Source organism: Lycium barbarum, chromosome 7 (assembly GCF_019175385.1).
Source record: "Lycium barbarum isolate Lr01 chromosome 7, ASM1917538v2, whole genome shotgun sequence".
NCBI lineage: Eukaryota > Viridiplantae > Streptophyta > Magnoliopsida > Solanales > Solanaceae > Lycium > Lycium barbarum.
This window is the reverse complement of record NC_083343.1, coordinates 85717477-85738143: the sequence shown is the minus strand read 5'-3', so window position 1 is coordinate 85738143 and position 20667 is coordinate 85717477. Positions and strand designations below refer to the sequence as shown.

The 20667-nt window shown below is 40.7% G+C and overlaps 1 protein-coding gene and 1 long non-coding RNA gene across 2 annotated transcripts; both read left to right on the top strand.

Moving 5' to 3' along the window:
• The first annotated feature begins 531 nt into the window (after window positions 1–531).
• Window positions 532–2188, top strand: LOC132601569 (protein FAR1-RELATED SEQUENCE 5-like). The gene is made up of 3 exons (XM_060314651.1): window positions 532–1098; window positions 1147–1618; window positions 1752–2188. The coding sequence occupies exons 1-3, from the start codon at window positions 532–534 to the stop codon at window positions 2186–2188; spliced, it is 1476 nt and encodes a 491-aa protein (XP_060170634.1).
• Window positions 2189–11827: 9639 nt separating this feature from the next.
• On the top strand, window positions 11828–14676 carry LOC132602311 (uncharacterized). The gene is made up of 3 exons (XR_009567726.1): window positions 11828–12364; window positions 13234–13300; window positions 14230–14676. It is a non-coding gene; the product is annotated as an uncharacterized LOC132602311 (long non-coding RNA).
• Window positions 14677–20667: the final 5991 nt, after the last annotated feature.

Sequence of the window (20667 nt, the reverse complement as noted above, 5' to 3'; positions counted from 1 at the left end):
GTCATACAGATGTATTCAGACAGTCAGTTTAGCTTAGTAGTTTCATATTCTCTTCATGATTCTTATGTATATGTTACTCTTATGCCTTACATACTTGGTACATTATCCGTACTGACTCCCCTATTGCTCGAGGGGCTGCGTTCATACCCGCAGGTTCAGGTAGACAGACAGTTGGTAATCACCATGGATAATGCGGAGCGGGTGAAGAAATGGAGCGAGTGTATTCTAATAAGGAGTTATTATTAGGTCCAAAAAGTTGTATGATATTCAAATTTTCTGAATCGGTGTTTGATTTTTATAAGAAAATATGCGAAAATGAAAGGGTTTAGTATGGTGAAAAGAACAATCAAAAGTCGTTCGTATGCTTATTTTGTTTGTGATAAGTCTCGGAAACCAACTAAGCAAAAATACACCAAGAGGGTTGGTTGTAAGGCTAGAGTTGATGTCGTTAAGCAGACAGATGGTTCGTGACTGGTGCCTAAGGTATGTAGCGTCCATATTCATCAATTGGACTCTAGCCTGTTGCGGTATATGGCTGGACGCAGATCTATTAGTAAATCTATAAAGAGGACTCTTGAAGGTAATGACAGAGTTGGCTTAAGACCTTGCAATAGCGTGAGACTTTTGGAGGTTCAATCTAGTGGGCTTGAAAATATGGGTTGTACACCAAAGGACTGTAGAAATTATATTGAACATGCCAGGAGGTTGGAATTGCTAGCAGGTGATGCAAATGATTTATGCAATTTCTTTTGTGACATGCAAACAAAGGATAATGAATTTTTCTGCTCTATGGAAATGGATGGTGTTAATAGGATTAAGAGTGACGTATGGGTTCAATCTCACTGTAAGTATGCATATGAAGAGTTCAATGACGTTGTCTGCTTCGATATAACCTACCATGTGAATAGGTATAACATGCCATTTGCTTCTTTTGTTGGTATTAATAATCACGGCCGGTCTATACTTTTGAGATGTGATCTCCTTACTAGTGAGGACACAATGAATTACAAATTGATTTTCAATAAATGGCTAAAAGCCATGAAACTAGTTGCTCCAAAGGCTACGTTGACTGACCAATGTGAAAGCATTAAGGCAGGTGTTAGTGATGTTTTTAAATATAATACAATTTACATATATTTTATTTAGCACATATTCGCTAAGCTGCCAAATCATCTAAAGGTGGTAGGTGGTGAATACAAAGCAACGAAACTTGAATTCAAGAGCATTGTCCTTGATAGCATTACCATTGAAGAGTTCGAGCAAAGATGGGGTGATTTTATTGAGAAATATGAACTAGAAGTAAGTGATTGGTTTAGTAAGTTGTACTCAGAAAGGAAAAAATGGGTGCCAATATACCTTAATGACAACTTTTGGGCAGGGATGTTATCAACGCAGAGAAGTGAGGGAATACATGCCTACTTTGATGGATTTATCAGCCACAGAAGCACGCTGAAACAGTTTGTTCAACAGTATAAGTTAGCATTGAGAAATAGGTACGAGAAAGAGTTGAATGATGAGCATAAATCTCGTTACACAAAAATAACTTGCGAGTCTATGTTCTCATGGGAGGTGCAGCTCCGAGATGCTTATACCCACAGAATTTTTCAAATTTTTCAGTGTGAGTAAAAGAGGTTATATCATTGTGAATTGAGATTAGTTGAGGATGAGCAAGCTGTGGAAAGAGTGGAGAAGTACGACATAACAGATTCCTCAATTAGAAATGATTTTTATGGAAATCAATTTGTCCATAGGGTTAAACACACTATATAGGGAGAACATCTTGACTGCAATTGCAAGTGCTTTGAATCAAAGGGGGATTGTTTGCTGCCATATACTTAAGGTGATGGCACATAAGAAGACTAAATACTTGGACGATAGGTATTTTTTGACAAGGTGGAGAAAAGATATTGTCCGACACAACCTGAAAAAGTTCTTTCTTGGAGGTTACCCTAATATGATGGATGATTACAGGAAGTCTAGGGAGTTAATGAAGTATTTTGACGAGGCATGTAATATTGCATTGGACAATGACATAATGGTACAATTTCTCAGTTCAATATTAATGGACTTGCTTAATGATCTTACAAATTTTGATCGTAGCATGATACAAGACCTTATGGAAAACACGACGACCATCACAATAATTAGTGGAAATGATCATATACCAAATGTAGTAGGAAATAGTTGAAATGATCATATACCAGATGTAGTAGGAAATAGTGGAAATGATCATATACCAAATTTACTAGACCCCGTATTGCATCGTTCTCGTGGAAGGCCAAAGGAAGTACGATATAAACCACAACTTGAAATGTTATTTAGATCATTAGGAGGGAGGAGTGCACAAAATTATGGTGGTAGGGGCGAAGACGGTGGTAGGGCTAGAGGAAGAGGAATATCACAAGCGGGAGGAAGAGGAGTATCACAAGAGTGAGGAAGAGGAATATATCAAGATGGAAGAAGAGGCAGAAGCAGGAGTAGTGCAAATCGACGGGGCGTCGGTTCGGCAAGAGCAAGAAATGAGGTATTGTTTTGCATTATCACTTTATTTTAATTAATTAATGTCATTAGAATTACTTGGCTTAATTTTGAATTTGATCTACCCCCCACTGCAACAAAATCATGATGGAGCATCCTAAGATGGAGGAAGAGGAAGGGGTACTGCAAATCGATAATGCGCAGGTTCGACAAGAGCAAGAAATGAGGTACTGTTTTGCATTGTTAGTTTATTTTAATTAAATTGGTTTAACTTTGAATTTGGTCTAATCCCCACTGCAGTATCGACGGTGTGCCGGTTCGACAAGATCAAGAAATGAGGTATTGTTTTGCATTGGCACTTTATTTTAAATAATTAACGTCATTGGAATTACACTTAAGTTTGAATTTCCCCTAACTCCTATTTCAGCAAAATGTTGATGGAACGTCACAACATGTGGTCCTTCCAGATCTCAATATCAATAGCCAAGAAGCCTCACCCTTTGAATACTAATTTTGTTTGTTTGGAGGGAATACTTGAAAGCGTGAATTTGATCATATATTACAGTGCTTGAGGGTTATTGTTTATTTTGTTAGTATGTGAAGGTGGCTGGTAAATTCAATAATTCTAAAGTGTTGTTGGTTGAGCTATCAATTGATTCCGTTAGAAGGATCAAGCAAGACAAAAGCGCATGAGTGACTCTTGATTGACCCTTCAGTTACTTATATGAAGGATCCAACATGACAAATTACATGAGCGATGGAATGGTTGACCCATCATGTAAACTGTAAGAAGGTTCAACCATACATATATAATAATAATGGGGACAAATGGGGACACATCAACTACCTTCTAGATGAAAGTTGTTTAATACAAAGTTTCCTTAACATAAATAAATAGCCCACTACAAACCCAAAAATTGTAACGACCTCATTGGCATTTAACTTAAATTTAGTAAATAGGTGTTGTAGCATCAAGGACGCTTCTGAGAAATCATTTCTAGATTGACAACAATAGCATTAAGACGATCAAGTAGCATATCCTGGAGCTGGTTGATTTCAACGATCTTTCTCTCTAAGTTGGTCATACATTTATTAATGTCTTCCAGCCCTTCATCTAGATGAACATTTAAATGATCAATCCCAGATTCCAAAGAACTCATGCGGCGTAAAATCAATGTGTTGGTCTCATCAAAACAAGTGAGCATCTTTTCTGTATTACGAAGAATGCGTTCCATATTTGTTCTGTGCATAGAAGTGAAGAAACAAGAGAATAAACATTAAAAACATAGAAAACCTAATAGGAACTTCGAACATACACATACTTACCAAAAAAAATGGAGAAGAACAAAGGAAGAATGTGGACAATATATAGAATCAAGAGAACTTGTTTCGTTTACTCAAGCGCGCCTAGCCAATGGCCTACAAGCCTTGGTCTATGTATTTTTCTTGCCAGTCCGCAGACTCACTCAATGCTTTCACGGATACAAATATCGCAATTGATAGGGTGGTTGAGAAGTTGTTTTAGATGCATCTATGCATAAGGTGCCTTAAATCCCGACTTATCCTTTGTCTCCTTTTTTTCAATTAAAAGATGTATAAATACAGATATAAACCAAGAAATATTTATTTGGTTGAACCATCAAAAGAAGTATTATGAAGGTTCAACCATCCAATATCCAGTTATTGTCTCACCCAATGCTTTCACAGATATAAATAACACAATTAATAGGGTTGTTGAGAAGTTGTTTTAGATGCATCTATGCATAAAGTGCCTTAAATCTAGACTTATCCTCTGTCTCTTTTTTTTTTTTTTTTTTTTTGTAATTAAAAAAAGGCATAAATCCAGATATAAGCCCATAAATATTTATTTGGTTGAACAATAAATAGACATATTACGAAGGTTCAACCATCCAATATCCATTTATTATTAATTTTCTTTTTATAATTTAAATAAACATAAACAAATAAACCAAATCTACCGTCCTTAAACAACAATCTAACATAACTTCCCCTTACATTTCAATATACATTCAAAAACATAACTTCCCCTTACATTCAATATACATTCAAAAAGGGGGAGGCGGGTTCCAAAAGTACCAACAAAAGCAACCAGGTCTAACATCCTTAAACAACTTCATACTAAAACAAGTACCAACAACGAAAACAACTAGAAACATCCTAAAGCAGTGGTGGTGGAGAAGGGGGAGGAGTGACTTATTGATCAGCATCAATATGAAATGAGCCTAGGACACCATGGATCATCCTCTCCAGTCTCCATGCCACACCCTCAAGGCGGTCTCTTAGTTGTTGTTGTTGTTCGAGGATATCTCTACACTGCGCGTCTATGATGTTGACTCTTTCATTCAGGTCATCAACGCAGTCTCCCAAGTCATCCTTCATTTTATCAGTACGCCTCAAAATGGTCTCCATCTTATCCTATGGAAGAACACAGTAAATGGATCAACGACTGAGTAAATAAAAAAATACCAGGTTAGTATAAATAGAACTGTGAAGGGAAAAATTGAAGCATACCTATATGTGATCTTCAATGGGACAAGAACAAAAGATGAGAGAGATAATGTTGGTGGACAGTGAGAATGAAAATTAAATGGAACAAACGAGCCATTTGAATAGACAAGAAAAATGCGTGACCAGTAACCTAAAAGATGCAGCCAGTCACAAAAGAGTGACAACTCTTCGATTTTTGACAAGACAATGTGAAAGGTTTAAAATAAAATAAAAATAATATTAGGTTGTAAATAAATTCATTAATTAACATCCAAATATCCAGATAAAATCTTTAAATTCAAGTTGTATTGTATTAAAAATAAATAACATTAATAATTCCATAGACATTGCACAAAAATCACATAAAATGATAAAAAGATAAATAATATCTATTTTGACATATCACAGGGAGTTCATGCTGGTGGATCAGCCTTCACTGGGAACACACTGGTATATCTCAATACCCCGAGCAGATTTGAGGTTTGAGGATCAGGCTTCTAGAAGGCCTCCATCATTCTCATTTCGAGATGGAGACTAAGTCTTAGATTTATAGTTGTATTCAATATTCCAATCTTAGCCGCTCTTCTACTCGTCTAGACCAGGTCATGGGAAAAGGAGTCTCTGTATTTATTCAATTGTTGTAAACACTTTCGCTATTTTTATTTAGATATGCATATTGGTTTCACTTCTACTTTGATTATAAAATATCTTGAAAGATAGTGAATTTCGTCTTTTACTTGGTTGTGGATTTGTTTTGGCTTAAGGTTTCGTCTACCAAGGTGGGAATGGTAGGTGCCCACGCGATCCTAAAAATGGGTTGTGACAAGTTAGTATCAGAGCCTAGGTTATCGGTCTCACAAGTGCAAAAGAAATGCCTAGTAATGTCTCGTGGAATGGTATGTAGATGTCCATGCCCATCCATGGGAGGCTATAGTACATTTAGGAAAAATTCCCTCCTTTCATTCTATTCGTGTTACTTTGGTCAAATTGGTATCTCGGTGTGTCCAATTAGTATCTAGGCGATTCCAATTGGTATCTAAGCGTGTATTATGTTGTGTTACGGATTAGACCTAGTTTCTATGATGGAGATATTCAATTTAACTCTTAGTTGTGAAAGTGGTTCAGGCATTGTGTGAATGCCACTGCTCAGTGATTGGCGCCACAACGATCAGTCAGCCGCTATGACGTTACCGCTACAGCAGATACTCCACCGTTGTAGCGGTACCCTCTGTTCCTTGATGACCGCTTTTACGACCTCCCTACCACCCAAGAGGGACACCCATAGCGGTCTGAGAAATCGCAGAAGCAGAGTACTTGTGCTTGAGAACCTGCAGTTCCCGTTTTTCATCACACTCCCCTATTCAACGATTTCAGCCAAAAAAAGAACAAATTAACAAAAGCCTACAACCAACAATCATATAAAACAAGCTCGACAAGGGCAAAAATCATCCAAATCCACATTACAAATCCAAACACAAGAAAAACTAATAAGAAATTGTTTAAACATCCAAGGCAAACAAGGAAAACCAAAATAGAATTGTTTGAAAACAGAAAGCCCTACAAGGGAAACCAAAGCATAATTATGAGAGGGAAAGGGACTCTAGGCCGCCAGCCTACTAGTCGCACCATCGTCATCTGGGTTGCCACCATCATCACCTAATCCACCCTGGCCACCAACACCCCAGGCCAAACTCTCGAAGGAATACTGCTCAGAGTCATCATCATCCTCCACCGACATCAGCTCATGGGGGTGCATACTCTTCCATACTCCTTTGATACCTCTCCAAGCCTTGATGTGAAGTTTGTCACTAGACTTATTCTTTGCCTTCTCTTTATCAAAGTCCTTGCAAATATCGTCGTAGTTCATGGCTAGAGTTGTATACGCGGTCTGTAACGTGGTAAGTGACTCACCCATCTTCTTTTGGGCTTCAAAATAACCCTTCCTCTCCTCCTGAGTGGGGTAACCGGTAGCAGCCCCTGATGAACCGAAGCCCTCAGAAGGCATGGACATCATTCAGAAAATCGAGACCATCTCATCAAAGCGTGAGTCCATGCGCTCAAAAGGGCCCTAGATACGAGGAACCCTAGTCCCAAATTCATGCTCAGCCTCATCTCCAGCCTCGGTGTCGACCCCAACTCCATTCCCTCCCTCTCCTGCACTGTCCATCTTCCTCTTTTTTGGACTGTTGACTACGCGGTACCTCAACCCTTCACCTGTAATGGATGAAACGGAGCATTGGAAGGGACCCAGTCATCATCACCCTCCCTGGGAACTTTGGCCCTTAGGCATAAGGAAGTAATTAGAGATGGGAATATCAAGCTCGCTCCACCAACCTTCAAAAACTCCTTCCACTCCTAGATTATCTGAGAGCCCACATTCACCGGTATGTCATCAAGAACACAAACAACCACAAGACATCGGGTGAAGGTCACATCATGAGTATTCCCAGAAGGATGGATCCGGCGGGAGACGATATTTAGCCATCTTGTCGCCTCCGCTGTGAAAAGGGTGCTTTGGATCACAACCTTGCCATGAACCTAAGGAGCCTACTGTAAATCATCCTTATGCACCGGTTTACAAGCCAACCACAAGGAATCTTTCTCAGCTGCCTTAACCGCCAAAGGCTCCTCAGGATGATCATCTAGCCTATATACCCGGTTAAGCGACCTCGACCCCACTTTCACTGGAACACCTCTTATAATAATCTCAGGCTCGGGAGAATCCCAGTCAACTTTGGGTAGCATAGCATAAACTCCCTTACCAATGTCTCATTGCAGTCACCCGGATCCCTGACCAAACGAGTCCACTTGACCTTTATCAATCTATTTCGGAAGTCCGGAGCACGAGTCTTCACATTGGTCATATCAAAACCCCATTCCAACAGTGGAGGATGAGACATATGACTCAAGTTTAAATGTTTGTCTTGAGGGGTGAGAAACTTCTCATAGATGGGATCTTCCTCATCTTGCGATACCTCTTCTTGATTCTGATTTTGAGCCATCTTACCTACCAGAGAGATCAAAACGCATTAGATTTCAGGTCACCCCATTTCAATATATTTCTAGTTTATTACAGTGGCAATAACTCTACAAAATAACCAGTGGATCAGAAAAATTTAAGTTGCAGTTTTTGGTGCCTAATGTTGCAAGCGCCGCCGTAGCGGTCACTCAAACCGCTATGGCGATGCCGCAACAACGGTCACTCAGATCGCTGCAGCGATCATATGCAAATTCGCCTATGACTACTTCTACATAGGCCTGAGCAACACATCGGGGTCGCTGTAGTGGTTGGCCAATCGCTACAACAGTCTCGTCTTCTTCGCAAGAACTCAAAATCTTTTAGAATTTTAACTTCGATTTTTGACTCAAAAACTTGTTATTATGTATGGATCGGGTAGATATCAAGCATGCATGATGTTTACAACCTATGTAAAACAATTTCTAGTAACAAGCAACCCCAAATTGATGAATTAAAAATGCCCCTTTTCAAAAACAAAAATTCTCTTCTATACCCAAGTTTCATGGTTCAAATTTGTGCACTAACTAGGCAATATTCGTCGTAAGGGTCTTTCTAACGTTAGGCAAGTGGTGTATTCCAGTCACCAACTGTAACGACCCGTTTGGTCGTTATAGTCTTTTTGGCATTTCTGCCCCTTTTTGAACTTGGTTAGCTCATTGTTTCCCGAGAGGACCCTTGACATGTTTCCTGAGGTGTCTAGACTTGATTCGAGTGACTTTTTATGAAATTTGGGCTTTAAGCGAAAAAGAGTTGACTCAAATTGACTTTTGGGTAAACGGACCTTTTTTTAAAATTCATAGATTCCAAAAGGTCTGAATGGTCATTTAGAACTTGTATGTATATCAGGTTCGGTTCCCAATGCACTTGGATGCATTTTGAAACTTGGGTTGGGAAATTAGAAATGAGATATCGGGGGTTGACTGGGTCAATGAGACCTCCGTTGGAAATTCTGAGTCTACGAGTGCGTTCGTAGCATGTTTTTATGCTGGTCTGTGTACATGGTTTGTGAGCAGATGGCCTCGGGAGTTGGTCGGGATTTCGGTAGAGACTTAGAAAACTTTTGGGATTCTTGTACCTGGTGTTCGCCAGAGCGGCACCAGTGTCGTCCCAGTAGCACCGCTGTTGCGGTGGGATGGCCGCTGGGGCAGCCAAGCGTGTTCTACCTAGACCGCCTTGATGGTCTGGGAAGGTGCCGGGGCGGTGGCGGCCCCGATGCCTTCGTGGCGGTATCCGGCTTGTTAATTCATTAAGTGTGTATTAAAAAGCCCTTAGTCTATCATTTATCACCATTACGAAATTTGAGTTCTTGGGACTGTGCAAGAGGATTCTTAGGGGAAAACCTTAGCGGTAAGTCTTGCTAATCTCCTTACTAATTCATTACCTCTAATCATCTTAGAATTCCTCTTTCCTTATTAGTTCCTAAGTAATAGAAGACAAAAAGTCGATTTAATGGACATTCTACTTAGTCTTTTAAATGATGAAATTGAATGGGTTTATGCTAGATTATGATGTATTTAAGGTTATTAATCATGTATCTTCCATTATTAGTGTTGAATCCTTGAATCTAAGAGTTAGGGTTTACACCCAAAATTGGGGGTTTTACTTGAAATTCAAAATTAGGTGAATCGTTGAGTTATTTAGCAATTAGTTGTTAGGTTTTGATCACCTAGTGTTGAATTTGATAATTTACTCTCGAATTTCCTTTTTTGACCTTGTGGGTTTCCCTAAATTCTAGGGTTGATTTTGATCGAAATTAAATGATAGCAATATGGGTATCGTTCTTCATGATTTCTAATCTAGATTTTGAATATGGCTAGACTTTCTTGATTCTGAGGCTCAGCGGAAAGGGAAAACGAAGGAGTGATTGTTGGTGTTTGTTGTTCGGCCATCCAAGTAGGTTATGGCTTACCTTGGTAAGACTTCATGTAGCGAAGCATATATTTAGATGATATTATTGAAGAAAACATGTAAACCTTCAGGTATGAAGTTAGGTTGGATATTGCCTTGGTTGGGCCCTATTTCCTGATTAGGGCTAGCCATCCCGTTGTGTTGTGACTTGATTATACTATTGTGTCGGCTGGATGCCTCGTGTTGTTAGTAGATATTGGAAACTGTTGTTCCATCTTAATTGTGATAATTTAGTATCTTACTGGTTGGTGCTGATACGAGGATAGAGTTCTATATGACGTGAGTAGTCTTTCATGATATCATTGGCGTACCCATGTTTAGTACTTGTGATATTGACTTGATTATTGATGTTGGCACATAAATTTCACGCATTCTCATCCTTCATGATATATTGTTGATACATTGTTTGTACTTGATGAAACACTGTGATGATCTGGGCTCAATTTTTTTATGAGAGTGATGTGAGAATTCGATATCTGATGTCTGTCCCGGAATCATAGATTGAGTGAGTGCATGGACTCTGCGGGTCCCCCAGGGTGGTGTCGGTGAGAACCCTCCGTGGGCAATGATCCGGAGTCTCGTCTGTCTATTGGGCAAAGATCTGGGATGAGTGGAACTTAGACTTTGCGAGTCACCTTGGGTTGTGCTACCGAGATGTGGAGGTATTCCGTTCGGAGTACATGTGTACACAACATTGCATGGCATTTAATTTGCATTCATACATTATTGCATTGCATTGCATCACTGCTGATATCGAGATGGTTGGTGTTTTATTTGTGATGTTGGTTTCTGATTGGATATATTAAGACTTGGCATATTTGGGTTTAGATGCTTTACTCAGGCAATAAGGTGTACTTGGTTCCGATTATGTTTGAGTTATACTTGTTGATTTATATGTCTATCCTGCTTATTTTTTTTTAATTATGTTAGCTACACTTAGTCGGCCTATGATACCTACCAGTATTGTGGTTTTGTCCTTATATGCACTTGTTGTATTCTTTTATAAATGCAGAGTACTAGGTTGGGTTTTCTTCCATCCCTTGTGGCTGATAGTCGCTATCAAGACTGCTTCGAGTCTACAGGGTGAGCATGAGACGTTCGCTTCCTTGAAGACTCCTCTTATTTTGTCTTACTTTTCTATTTTGAAACATTGACAGATTTGATGTATATTTATATGCCAGACCTATATACTTTCACTTGGATGCTCTTGTATGGCTTAGACCAGACCCTTGGGGTATTTTCGTATTTTCGCACAATTTTTATTATATATCATTGTAAGACTTACGTGATTAGTCTCTTCCTTTTGATTGATTTAATTATTTATGTCTTTATTTTCGTTGGGTTGAGGGTTCACTTACCGAGGTGGAAAAGGTAAGTGCCCGCACGACTTAGCCAAATTGGGTCGTGACAAGTTGGTATCAAAGCCCTAGGCTACCCGTTCTATAATACAAGTGCGTGTCTCGTAGAGTCTCGTGGATCAATACGATGAGCTCCGTATTTATCTGCTAGAGGCTACAGGGCATTTAGGAAATCTCACTTTCTTCCATTCTTTCGTGCTACTTTATTCTAATTGGTATGGAATGATCAAATTGGTATCTGACTTTTATCTCTTCTCTCACAGATGGTGAGGACTCGAGCTACTATAGCCCGATGTCAGGTGCCACAGCCCGCAACTGCGGCTGGCACCCAAAGGCGAGCGCCAGCCCTAGGACGGGGCAGAGCTAGAGGCCATGGGGCTGCCCGAGCCAGGGGCAGGGCTGCCCTAGCCAGGGGGAGGACTCTTTCGGTAGGACAGTAGGACGAGAGAGATCCATCTCCAGCGCCTGAGTATCAGCAGGATCGAGATCAGGCCGCAGAGGATAGTGTGGCCCCAGCACGGACACAGCCTGAGGTTATGTTAGAACCCGTATTTTTGTACAGTGGAATAATCCGGATTTATTTATGATAAGCTAAGGACAAAATTATTTTGGGATACAAAGTCGGGATTCTTGACCTTCGAATTTATTTTGAGATATAAGTTGTGCATGAATTTATTGGTATGGAACAATTAGGAAAATTTGGGACCAAAAGTGAAAAATTGGAAGAAGAAAATCATCCACAACTTCCATGGTTGGCCCACACAATTTTGTGTCATCTTTTAATTGGGACAACACATTAATGTGGGCCAAGGGATATTGTACACTCTTTATATTATATAAAAGATGACTTCTAGTCATTATTCTTCATTCACCACACTTGGAAAAAAAAGGGGCAAAGCTGAAAACCTCCAAGGAGGCTCACGGCCAGCAGCAACAAAGATCAACTTCCATTTCTTGTCCTCCAAAAATTATTTTGATGATGTAAACCCACTATATTGAGGTCCCTAAGTAGCGTGGAAGCATCGTTGGAGCGATCAACCCATTATTTTCATCTTTTGGAAACCCTAGGCTATTGGAAAGTTGAAGAAGGAAGGTAAGCATTCATTATGTTTTTGTGTTATGAAGGTTATATTCATGTTGTAGTATCTTATAGTGGTTGGAAATCATGAAATATAGTATGATTGGAAGTGGGTTGTGTGATGGGTGTGCTAGCCGTGTAAATGGGTATTGTGATTGGGTTGTTGAATAAATTCCTTGTAGCATGTTAAATTGTTGTAGTGTGTAGGATGGCTAAGAATCATCAACATATGTATATGTGTAGTGTTGGTCGAAATGGGTCATATTATATGACAATGAACGAATGAATATCGCTTAATGTTTTAGTCATCGTCATTGTGAATTCTATGTTGGAAATGAATGTCTAATGACTCAAATTGATGTTGTAGTTGTTGTGAACTGATTTGGAGATCATTGTACATTTAATGTATTTTGTATATTGATGAAAATAGCATTGTTAGAATGTGAATTGTGGGTACAAATCATGATTCGAAAATGAAGGAAAGGTTATAGGGGTGTCTCGGGTTTAGGGGCTGAATTCGGCCAAGTTGGAGAAAAATTTGGATTGTTGGGAATGTTGTATGAATTGCTTAGAACGTCCTTAAATATTGTTGGTATGGGTTCGGGTTAGTATGTGAATGTATAAGCGTCGACGTTGGCTTGAATGCAAGTCATCAAAGTGAATTTATGTAAGTTGTTGAATGATGGAAAAGAAAGCTATTATTGTTGATGTTGCTAGGTTGGTTATTGTTGTTGTTGTTGATTATTTTGGCCGAGTTAAATTCTCGGGGTGGCCTATTTACAGGGGAAATGCTGTCCAAATTTCTGTAGAATTAAGGGCAAATTTGGAATTTAATGCCCAAAAAGTCTTTAGCTAATGTTTGGCATTTTATGGCTTGTTTGTAGACCTTGGGCAGCCCGAATCATAGGTTGGATTTAGCTTGAGTTTGGATCGTATTGGAGAGCGTTTGAGGTATGTAAAGTAATCCTCCTTCTTCGGCATGCCTTAGTTAAAATAGGCTATGATATAAGCCTCGAGGAAACTCTATTCTCACAATCCGAGCATGTTTATGAATCGCATTTGTTCTTGGGCATCCTTTCCTTGTCATGGCAAAACATTGATCCTTATGTTCTTGGAATCCATAATTTGTAAAGATTACATGAAAGCTGATTTTTGTTTTAAAGTTCATTCTTTAGCGATTTCAAAACTTCAAACGCCCATAATTTCCTCAGAAAAGCTCGGATTGCTTTGAAATTTTCGTAGGAGTTTGTATGATATAAAATGAGTATGTTTTTCATAGGCGGGCTCAGTTCGGGTCTATTCTCGTCCGTGGGTCCCGCGACGCCCTTTATGTAAATTCGACAACTTTGAATCAAAAAGCGATAATTATCATTCCGATTTCGAATATGACTATTTTACTTATCCTTCGGATTTATAATAATGATTTTATGCATATGATTCCTCACTACTCCGCTCGTGCCTACTATGATATCGTTCGCCGGTTCCCGGGCCGGTTCTGTTGTCGTGCGCTTTTTGATACATTCCGGTGTTATGCTGTGTTTATGGTTCACCGTGCTCCTCGCTCGAGGGCCGGGTTCCACTTATGTTTGGCGTTATGCTGTGTTTGGCGTTATGCTGTGTTGTGATGTGTGACGGGGATTCGGAGATTTGAAACTTTCTGGTGTTATGCTGTGTTGTGGCGCCATCGACAGGCGGGCGACCACATTTTCCAGTGCCCTATGCATAATTTATACTTTGGAAATAAACATTTTGATATGTATTATTTTCTATATATCTGATTCGATTATTATTCAGATTTATTTCTGTACCTTCTGCTTTGCATACTCAGTACATATTTCGTACTGACCCCCTTCTCCGGGGGCTGCGTTTCATGCCCGCAGGTACAGACGCACAGCCTGGTGATCCACCTGTTTAGGACACCCTTTCTGCTATTCGGAGTGCTCCTCTCTTTCCGGAGCTTATACTTTTGGTATATATATTTATTAGTGCATTTGTAGATATTCGTTCATGGGTACGGCGGGGCCCTGTCCCGTCATATGATTCTGTCGGTCTGTTTAGAGGTCTGTGGACATGTTTGTGGGTTAGGGTCTTTCTGTATGAATGTATGTACATGTCGTTTGGGCGATCCCATACGCCGAGGCGGCCGGTCCGCATATGTTGTTTGGGCGACCCTATACGCCGAGGCGGCCGGTCCGCATATGTTTATATATTGCTTGGTTAGCCCTGTGTGGCTTTCGTTGGTATTTTCTGCGTGCAGGGTATATTGGATAGTCCGTAAAACAAAGGAAACTCTGCCGAAATTTTTCTGGAAATTACCTAAATTTGAAATAAAGCCTTGTCGGCTTCCGCCATATACTAGAATGAGTTGATAGAATTTGAGATAATATTTAATAGATGGGTTCGGGTGCCCAGATCGGGCACTAGTCACGGCCTACGGGGTTGGGTCGTGACAGGTTACTTCTGATCAGGCCATACAGGATACTATGGCCATGTTCTTACTTCATCTAGATGCCCAGCAGGCTGCCACTGGTGTTACTACTCCTGGTAGAGGTTCATAGACCAAAGTTGGGGCGCAGACCCCTGAGCAGCGACCTACTCAGGTAGCACACCCTGTTGGAGATATGGATCCCCGTACTAATGCGGTACCCGCTCCTGGTGATGATCTTAGGCCCATGGAGGGCGCTGTTATGACCGTCTCTGATCAAGATCTTTTTGGGAGGTTCAGGAACTTAGAGCCACTGAGGTTTTCGAGTACTTCTTCTGAGCACGCTTATGAGTTCATCCTGGATATGCATGAGCTGCTGCATAAGATGGGGATCGTGGAGACCCATGAAGTTGACTATGTGTCCTACCAATTTCGTAGCGACGCGAAGACGTGGTGGAGGTATTTTGTTGCTTATAGACATGAAGGTTCCCCTCTCCTAACTTGGACTCACTTCTATCAGGCCTTCCTTCAGAAGTAAGTGCCCCGGTCCTTGAGAAAGGCGCGTAGGGAGGAGTTTCTACATCTAAAGCAGAGGGGTATGACTAGAGATGCCTATGTGACTCGTTATCTGTATCTGGCCCGTTATTCCACCCTCTTAATCCCTACTAAGCCTAATAGGATTAGGCATTTTGTTAGTGGATTGGTCGGTCCTTTTCAGATTCCTTTCCTTCAGATAGAGGCCATGGGGGCTTCCTTCCAGTTCATCGTCGAGCATGCTTCTTTTGTTGAGGCTGCTAAGGCTCGTACATTTGGAGGTGGCGGTGACAAGAGACCGCGTCAGACTGGGAGTTATGGTGGTTCTAGTTCGAGGGGTGCCGGTCAGTTTTCTAGGCCATATCAGCCATATTTCGGCCACCTTGTGCACTCAGCCTTGCAGGTTTCCTCCAGTGAGCCACCTAGACAGAGAGCTCTTGAGAGTTCATTTTCTCGACTAGTAGACAGGGTTGTTTCATCCGGGTCCTCAACTTCAGTTCATCAGCCTTCATCCCCTCTAATCTGTTTTTCTTGTGGAGAGGTTAGACATATTGCTAGGAGGTGTTCCCGACCCACAAGGGATTATCAACCATAGAGGACTCTGACATCATCTGGTGTCGAGGTGGAGCTTCTCAGAGGGGTGGCGCTCAGTCAGGCCGCAATGGTTCTCAGGGTTCCATAGGTGGATCCCAGGTAGCTAAAGGTGGGTCCAAGAGTGCAAGAGGGGGATCTCAGACTGGACGTGGTAGGGCCCAGTGTTACTCGTTTTCGGGTAGGCCCGAGGTAGAGGCCTCAGATACTGTTATTACAGGTACCGTTTTTGTCCATTACAGAACAACATCTGTGTTATTTGATCCTGGATCTACCTATACGTATACATCGACATATCATGCTATTGGTTGGGATTTGCCTTGTTATAGCATAGATATACTTGTTCATGTGTCTACTCTGGTTTGAGATTTTGTGATTGTTGATCGAGTTTGCCGATATTGTCTTGTTACGTTTATAGGGTATGACACTTGGGTAGACTTGATGATTCTCGATATGGTGGACTTTGATATTATATATATTATATTGGGGGTGTCTTGGTTTTCTCCTTATCATGTGATCTTGGGCTATCACGCGATCTTGGACTATCACGCCAAGATAGTCACCCTAGCCATGCCGGGCATTCCTAGGCTTGAGTGGAGGGGTACTCCTAGTCCCGCTTTGAAGAAGATCATTTCCTTCCTTCAGGCAAAGAATTTAGTCAATAAGGGATGTCTAGCCTATTTGGCTCATGTGCGAGACACGACTGTTGCATCTCTACCCCTTGAGTCTATTCTTATTATGAGTGAGTTAACGGAGGTATTCCCGTCTGATCTGCCGGGTATGCCACCCGATCGTGACATTTATTTCTGTGTTGACTTTGATCCGGGCACTCGCCCTATCTTTATTCTGCCATATCGGATGGCACCTGCCGAGTTAAGAGAGCTTAAGGAGAAGTTACAGGATTTATTGAGCAAGGGGTTCATTAGATCGAGTGTCTCCCCTTGGGGTGCTCCTGTGTTATTTGTGAAGAAGAAAGATGGGATCATGAGGATGTGCAATGATTATCGCCAGCTGAACAAGTTTACCATTCGGAACAAGTGTCCTATGCCTCGTATTGATGATCTACCTGACCAGCTTCTGGGTGCTTTAGTATTTTTGAAGATTGACTTGCATTCAGGCTGCCACTAGTTAAGAATCAGGGCTGAGGATATTCCGAAGACAGTCTTTCATATGAGATATGGCCAATATGGGTTTCTAGTGATGTCTTTTGGGCATACCAATGCCCTGACTGCATTTATATCTTTGATGAATGGCATCTTTAGGACATTCCTTGACTCCTTCGTGATTGTGTTTATTGATGATATCTTGGTGTATTCCAAGAGTAGAGAGGAGCATGAGAGCCATCTTCATACTGTTCTTGGGTTGTTGAAGATGCATAGCCTATTTGCTAAGTTTTCTAAGTGTGAGTTCTGGTTGGAGTCTATGGCATTCTTGCGCCACGTTGTGTCTAAGGATGGGATTATGGTTGACCCATAGAAGATTGAGGTTGTGAGGGTTTGGGCGAGGCCTACTACCGTTACTAAGGTTCGTAGTTTTGTGGGTTTGGCCAGCTATTACCGTCGCTTTGTGAAGGGTTTTGCTGCTATTGGTTCATCTTTGACCAGATTGACTCAGAAGGATATTCCCTTCCAGTGGTCAGATGATTGTGAGGAGAGCTTTAGCTTCTTTTGACTTCAGCACTGATCTTAGCATTACCCGCGGAGGGTAAGGATTTTACGGTCTATTTTGATGCCTCCCGTACGGGTTTGGCTGTTGTGTTTATGCAGGAGGCTAGAGTGATAGCTTAAGCTTTCCGTCAGTTGAAGATTCATGAGAAGAATTACCCTACCCATGATTTGGAGTTGTTGGCCTTGGTCTTCGCCTTGAAGATTTGGAGGCACTATTTGTATGGTGTCCACTGTGATGTTTTCACCGATCACCGTAGCCTTCAACATGTGTTCACCCAGAGAGATCTTAATTCCAGGCAGCGCCGATGGATGGAGCTCCTGAAGGACTATGACATCTCTAGTCTTTACCATCTTGGGAAAGCCAATGTTGTGTCTGATGCCTTGAGTTGCAAGGCAGTGAGTATGGGGATTTAAGCTGGTTTGATTGTTTTCATGAGCCCGTTAGCCATGGAGGCTCAGACTTTGGCCAACAGTTTCGTCCGCCTTGATATTTCATCCCCAGGCAGGATTTTGGCTTGTGTAGAGGTGAAATCATCTTTATTGGATCAGATTAGGACTCATTTGAGGATGCTCAATTGAGCAAGATTAGAGATAGAGTTTTGACGGGTGAGGCCAAAGAAACTGTCACGACCCAACCAAAAGGCCATGACGTGCACCCAGAGCTAACCAACCGAGCACCTCTGAACATACACCTCATAATCATTTTTAGGTGGGCCATAAAATAGCTCACGGGTATCATAATCTGTAAGGGCATATATCACAAGATAATGACACATCGCTATATAATCATCAATAACTATGCCCATAAACATAAGCCAACAAGGCTGCCAAAACATAATACAACAATGTGAACTGATAATGTTATGGGACTTCTAGTTGCACACATCTATCTACGAGCCTCTACATAGAATACAGGAATCCATAAAGATGGGGCAGGACTCTGGCTTGCCCAAGTATATATATACACAAGAGTAGTACCAATAAACTGCAGCTCCGAGGCAACTGGAGCATTTTTTAAACTCCACTGATGAAGCTCCTAAGGATCAGATCCGTCTACCTGTCTACTTGCGGGCATGAACATAGCGTCCACGAGAAGGGACGTTAGTACAAGCGATGTACTGAGTATGTAAGGCATAAATAGCAACATAACAGGAGATAGGGAGCATAACATGAAATAAAGAGATAACATGTACATATGAATGCCTTTTAAGGCGGATACCATGCATGCTTAGCCTTTTCACAAGAACGTTTCTCATACATATATAACATAATAGTGCTGCGAACGTGCAGCCTGATCCATAAATATATTATATCGTCATTATATACCCATATATCTCGCGTCCGGGCATCCCGAGTCTGGGATGATATCATAGTATACCAATTGATCAGATGGTTATGCGTATATAATGCCGTCACCCTTTTCCCATACCCCATGTACATATAATATACGCGTATATAACACCGTCATATTTTCTCATTTCATATATACATATATAATATAAATAGCATGCATGAGAGCCTAAATAAAAGTTACTACTTTATTGGAGTGACGTAAGGTTGGTAACCTCTAATTTATATTGTGGGACAATCATCATCGCTATTTCTCACCTTGAAGGAACAATTACCATAAGGTGAGATCAACAATAATGAATGAAATCAAGAAAATCATGAAACTCAATAATCTCGTAATAGCATCAAGACCATAAGCTTTGGGATCTCTAGAAATGGAATCATCATTATCATCGTTATCATCATAGAAAACATCTATCTTAAGCATCACAAGAACTTTGAGAATCATGAACTTCTAGCTTTTTGGGAATAAGGATGTTATGGAAAGCATGTGTGGGTTTATAAGAAAAGAATCATGCCTTTACAAAGAAACGGATTAGCCTTAACATACTTCTTTGGTCTCCTTAACTACTTAACGCTTATCCTCCTAAGCTCGTAAATCTACATTCAAGAGAATTCATATTAATGTTAGGCTTATCATCATATGTTTATCTTAAGCCTTCAAATTAAACCCTTTTAGAATCTATCGAAATTCGGGCAGCATCTCCCTTGTTTATATACCTAGCCCGAAATCACAATACCAACAACCAACAACAACAACAACAACACTAACATCAACAACTTCATTATCAATACCAAAATACTCCATAAAACATCCCATATGATGTTTACCAGATTTCTCAACAAACTAGTTCATTATACGGCCATTTAATAGTTCTATCTCCGTAAATAAACCTAAATCACTATCAATAAGGAGAGATTCTTACCTTATTCCCACTAGAGCCGCAATATCTTCAATATTCACCTTGATTTCAAGCCAAGATTCACCGCAATACGATATTATAATCACAATTATAGGCTATCCGAACCTAAATCCCAAGATTTCACTTGATTTGGACTAAACTTTTATGGGTGGAAGTTGGGGGAATGTTCTAGAGAGTTTGGGATAGTTTTAGGGGTGTTTGGATGAAAAATAAGAGGTTAAACCCCCTTTTATACTGTTCTAGAGTCGGTTGGCACCGGCCTAGAATTTTCGTGCACTATAGTTGCGCATTCGCGCACTATAGCTGCACGTTCGCGCACTATAGCTGGTGCGTCCCTGCTCCACCGGCCTAACTGGTAACGTCCATAAATCTCTACTCCGATGACATATCAACGAGCAGTTTGTTCCCTTGGAAACTAGACTTCATGAACTTTATTTTGGCTTTTAATTTAATTCAAAACTCTTCCTATGTTAAAAGATATCCTTTCCCCAAATTGGCTCAAATTATCGTACGAAATCTTCCCCATCCTTTCTCCAAAATTCCAATAACTTAGTTTCCTTGCTTCACTTGTTCTCCAATCCTTCCATGACCTATTATATGAACTTAAACCTCCATAACCATAGGATAGGCACATATAATCTCATATATCCAAGGAAATATCTCCAGTGTCTACAATTAAACAACTAACACCTAGCGAATCTCAATGTAAAAAACTACGAGGTGTAACAGAGGTTGCGATTGACTCTGAACTCATTTTGAGGATTAAGGGACGCGTGTGCGTTCCTCGTGTTGGTGATTTGATTAAGTTGATCTTGTCTAAGGCTCATA